This window comes from Orbicella faveolata, unplaced genomic scaffold (assembly GCF_042242905.1).
Source record: "Orbicella faveolata isolate gen_17 unplaced genomic scaffold, um_ofav_v1 contig_12, whole genome shotgun sequence".
Taxonomy (NCBI): Eukaryota; Metazoa; Cnidaria; class Anthozoa; order Scleractinia; family Merulinidae; genus Orbicella; species Orbicella faveolata.
The window spans coordinates 31,524,999-31,530,000 of NW_028301539.1; the positions used below are offsets into that span (position 1 = coordinate 31,524,999).

The following is a 5,002-nucleotide window of genomic DNA, read 5'->3' on the forward strand; positions in this document are numbered from 1 at the left end:
GGACTGTTTTGTTCCGAGTACCTATTTGTGCATGGAACACATTGTTCCTAACTTGATAAATTAGGACTGTTTTGTTCCGAGTTCCTATTTGTGCATGAAACACATTGTTCCTAACTTGATAAATTGGGTCTGTTTTGTTCCGAGTTCCTATTTGTGCATGAAACACATTGTTCCTAACTTGATAAATTGGGTCTGTATTGTTCCGAGTTCCTATTTGTGCATGGAACACATTGTTCCTAACTTGATAAATTGGGTCTGTTTTGTTCCGAGTTCCTATTTGTGCGTGGAACACATTGTTCCGAAATTAATAAAGAAAGACTGTGTTATTCCGATTTTGCTATCTGTGAATGGAATATATTGTTCCGAAATTGGTCATTAGGAACAAGTTTTGGACTTTATTGTTCCGATTTATCGATCCGTTAACTATGTATTGTGTCACTGAATAGGCGTGTACAGACCTGCCTGGGCAAGTTTGGGTTGTATCTCACTGTCATGAATTTTACACAATAGTAATGAGTGTGGGCAAGCAAGGGCATGTTTTGGCAAGTTGAAACGTCCTTTTGTTTCGGCTAAGATTTAAAGGCGATTGTGCTAGCCACATGTTGTTTAAAGGGAAAAAATGAGCAAGAAGTGCAAAGTCAATTGGTCAGATGTCCAAGGAGCATCACCCAAACCAAAGCGGCTTCACTTGGAAAAGGATGAAGCAGACAGCTTTTACCATTGCCCGATACAAGAGTGTGAACATGATGGATTTCAAAGTCAGAGAGGCTGTAGAAAACACGTTAGCACTAAACACAGTTGGTTCTTTTATTTTGACGAAAGGCCCGATTCTAAACAAGTAACAAAGTCGCTGACGATTGGAAGAAATGAAGATGAGACAAGCGAGACCACAAAGCACAACGTGAAGTTACTTTCTTCATTTCCATTATCATGTAACATTGGCGAAGTATTCACGAAATGGTTGACAGGAAGTGCTGGCGGCTGTAAGAAAGATCGTGCCGCTCAACAGATAGTGACAAGGTGCTTCAAGTTTCTTAGATTTTGCTGTGAAGATGAAGAGGAGTTAACGTTTGAAGTGGTCGACTTTAGTTTGTGTTCTCCAAATCTGTTGTTTAAATTTATCGACTACTTACAAGATGAATGTAAGCTCGGTCATGGTGGGCGTTTGGGCTACATAGATGCTATTTCTGAATTGATCGACTTCAGAAAACTTCATGGCGCGTCAGAAGCAGTTCTAAGAAAGTTCTCTACGACAGAGTTGTACCTCAAGAGAGCCCGAAAAACAGTTGCAAAGATGATGAGATTGCAGTGGACACAAGATTTAGACATCGAGACTCTGGAAGCAAGAGGGCACTGGGCAACAATGGAGGAGTTATTGGAGGTGGTGAAATTTCATCTGCCGCGTTACGAAAATACCGTGAAAATGTGCAAAACCAGTCCAGCCCAAGTGAACCCCTCAGACCTAACATTTGCCACAAAATTTGTAGCCATGTATCTGTTCATCAAGGTGAAGGGATCGCGGCCCATGACGTACCAATATTTGACGGTGGACATGATTGCCACAGCTAAGGAAAACGGTGGATTTATCGATCAGAAAACGTTCAAGACGGCTGGAAAATATGGCTTCGATTCTTTGATTCTGACCGACGCAAACATGCACGTTCTTAACGGCTACATCTCGAACGTTAGACCGTTGCTTAAGCCCCAGTGTGATTTCGTTCTCGTCACCAGAAATGGAGGTCAGCATGGCAAACTGGGCGAAACTATGAGCAAACTGGTTTTTGATGCAATTGGAAAATACATTCATCCCACACGTTATCGCCAAATCGTCGAAACGCAAAGCCTCAATCAGCTCACTAGCGAAGAGCAAAGGTTTTTGTCTGAGGACCAGAAACACAGTTCTGCGGTTGCTAAAGTTCACTATCAAAAGCAACGATCGCGAGAAGTTGCCCTGAAGGGTCACGAGTGTCTTCAAAAACTTCAAGGTACCAAGGGTTCCGAGGTAGACGATGACGTACACGCAAGACTTGGCGGTTCAACGTCCAGCGCCGGGCCTTCAGTTGAGACAGCTCAGAATAAAAACAGCTCGACCCCCATAAAGGATACCCTGCCTAAGAGAAACTTGCACCTTCAGAGGAAAACTCGTCATGTTTTAAAATTCACGAAAGAAGAGGATGATTTTCTGAAGGAAGGGATAACTAAGCACGGGTTTGGACAGTGGACAGCTATTTTGAGAGATTCCGATTTCGCATTTCAAGACGGAAGAACGGCGGACTCTCTAAAGAAAAGGGCCGGAATGAAAATGTCGCTAGTTTGATAAAGAGACTGGAAAAGTGTGGACACTGACTTTCAATGCAAAGCTGATGGGTGTAAGCAGAGTTTGTTGTACACAAAACAGACAAAAATCAATTGCTTTATTGTAAATGCATCTTCCTGTCTCCAGATGACAGCAAACTCAACAAACATGTTATATTCTTTTGGAACTGGCCTATCGCCACTGTCAATATCACTGTAGCATAACGACTGTCTAGTTCACAGTGCTTTCAAGAACTATAATCTCTTAATGTAACTAATAGCCATAATATTTTTCCTTTAATTCACATCGTGTGCAAAATAGTCAAACGTAGCATAAGCGCAACGTGGTATTCCTTAACAATGCACACACTAATACATGTGCAAATATGAACATAGAAAGAATAAGTCGCACGCAAGCTGTCTTATTACAAGCCCATGAAACTACCAATCTACGGTTGCGTACTAGTCTGCATAAAACGAGTCAGGGTCATTTGCTTCTTGGATGGATGCGCCTGGCTTTGAAAGTGCGGCCTCTTCACTGACGTAGCTGCTACAGGGTTGTGAGCTCGAGCAATGCCTGGGGACGGTGGACAGATAGCTTCCACGTCGTCATTCGGAATGTACATTGGTGTCTTTGGTGCGGCCGACCAACATTCTTCGTCGTCTTCGTCTGAGCTCCTGCTTCTGGCAGGCAGATTTGCTGGACGCTGGCTGGGTGGGAAGACTCTCACTGGCAGCGGAGAGAACAGGTCTCGTATGAAATTCACGCAAGAACGGTCTACCAGCTCGTTGCTAAGGCAGAGCCTCTTGCGTTCTGCCAGGGCAGCCGGTAGTTTCAGCGTTCCATGACGCTCGTGATAACAGCGCAGTTTTTCGCAATTGATTTCCAGGAGACTTTGCATCACTCTTCGTTCTTCTTCGTCTCTTGGATCTTCCATTCTTTCGCTTTGCTCAGCCATTTCCTTCTCCATAGCTAAAAGCCACGGCTTCCCAAATGCTGTTCTGATCCTTTCCTGTTCCTGATCTTCTTGAAAGGCAGCGAGGTCCCTTCGAATCGGTGTGGGCAGCGGCTCGTTATGGTCGTGCGGGAGCAACGACACGTGCTCCACCGACACTCCCCTCGTTTGTAAGAAGTGTTGCCTCTTCTTATAGCACCTTTCTTCAACCCTTTTCAGCCTTTCCTTTTCAGCGAGATGACTTTCTAACATGTGGCTCAGTTGGCGGTGACGTAGAGAGCCAGGTGAGCATTGTGCCAGCCTAGCTTTCAAGGTCGTCAGGGTCTCGTCTTCATCGGAATCGCCGACATCTTCAATGGCGTCCTCTTCAGAGCTTTCTTCTCGGGATTGCGGTTCTGTCAGAAGGCCGCAACTCTGTTCTCGTCTACAATCGCCCTGGGCGGTTTCGTCGACTTCTTCGTCTATTAAAGAAACGCTCAAAATGTTGCGCAACTCCTCCTCAGGCATACCACTTTCGTGCACAGTGGGCATTGTACTGGCCTGACTGCTCGGGCTGTCTCCTACGATATTGTGCGCCCACACAATGCAATCCATAGCATGTTTCCTCAGCCACTTGTTTGCTTCAGGTTCGACACGAGGAAGACTCTTGAAGTGGTACTTGCGCAGGCGTTTGTCCATAGCTTGATTGTGAGCTGCACCAAAATCCATTTCCACCTGGCAAGTTATGTACATGGTCGCAGTGCAATGGAAACCTTGAGCCTTTTTCCACTTCGCGTCGTGCGACGTGAAGCCCCCTTGACATATGATTTTCCAGTCATCTATGTCGAGCAGGGTGGCATATGCCTCGTCTAAGAAGATAACCTCTGTCAGGTTGTCGATCATAGCCTTGTTGAAACTCTTTTGCTTCGTGACGCGAGCAATTCGGCTTAGGGGAATGATCTGAAAAACAGGTGAGAAGAGGCTGGTCTTTCCGCTGTCAGCTGAGCCAATAGCACACAGCACAGGCTGTTTGTGTTCTTTGGGACGGAACAACGCCAGGAAATCTGCACAAAACTGCCGAATTTCATCTTCTGTTAGGCTGTTCCTTAGGATTGCCTCAAAATATCTTGGCTCCGGGTCCTTGAGTCGGTCGTAGTCCACAAACGCGCGTGGAGTTGTGAGACCCTTCTGTTGAAAAGAGCCAAAACAAAAGCACATCAGACAGTGCTACAGATCGTAAAGATTGGGTTTGAAAATTTGATTGTATCTTCTTATTTAAATGTTAAAACAGTCCAGTGTATTCTTCTCACCTGAGATTCTGAGATAATCCCTTGGACGAACGACCCAGAGGAAAAGCTCCAAAACCACCCGTCTTGTACTTCGATCAGGTCTCTGTCAATCTTAATTTGGCGTATGAAAGAGCTTTCTGGCTCGCTTAGTATGGGCAGAACACGTTGAATATGCTGGACCAGACGGTCTTTGAACGCTTCGTTTCCCATTAGGCTGTGGAGGAACGTTTTCATGGTACACAGATACTGGAACGTGAACTGCGATTTGGCCGCCAGTTTGTACACCTCGCCGCGATACACAGCATACTGCAGCTTTTTCATCACAATTTGTATATCGTTGCACAGGACTGTTACTGGACAGGATAGGGGTTTGTGCGGCGGATCTGGTAGTGCTGTCTGCGATGTACTTTGCAGGTTGTTATCAAATCCAAAGGTGTCTAACACGAGACCAGCTCGGCGTAATTCCGAAACGGATGCTGCCAT

The 5,002-nt window shown here is 45.4% G+C and overlaps 2 protein-coding genes across 2 annotated transcripts in view; one reads left to right on the forward strand and one right to left on the reverse strand.

The window, feature by feature from the left end:
* On the forward strand, positions 1 to 2,500 carry LOC149117559 (uncharacterized). The gene has a single exon (XM_089277724.1). It carries the CDS (start codon positions 620 to 622, stop codon positions 2,315 to 2,317), a length of 1,698 nt encoding a protein of 565 aa, XP_089133850.1. The 5' UTR covers positions 1 to 619; the 3' UTR covers positions 2,318 to 2,500.
* The window catches only part of LOC149117560 (uncharacterized), a 4,373-nt gene continuing 1,768 nt past the window's right edge, over positions 2,398 to 5,002 (reverse strand). Inside the window, exons 2-3 of the mRNA XM_089278156.1 lie at positions 4,541 to 5,002; positions 2,398 to 4,418 (exon numbers count right to left, since the gene is read on the reverse strand). The exon at positions 4,541 to 5,002 is cut by the window's right edge and continues 109 nt beyond it. Of these exons, the coding sequence (XP_089134282.1) occupies positions 2,745 to 4,418; positions 4,541 to 5,002 (2,136 nt within the window). The 3' untranslated portion in view covers positions 2,398 to 2,744. The remainder of the gene's footprint in view (positions 4,419 to 4,540) is intronic.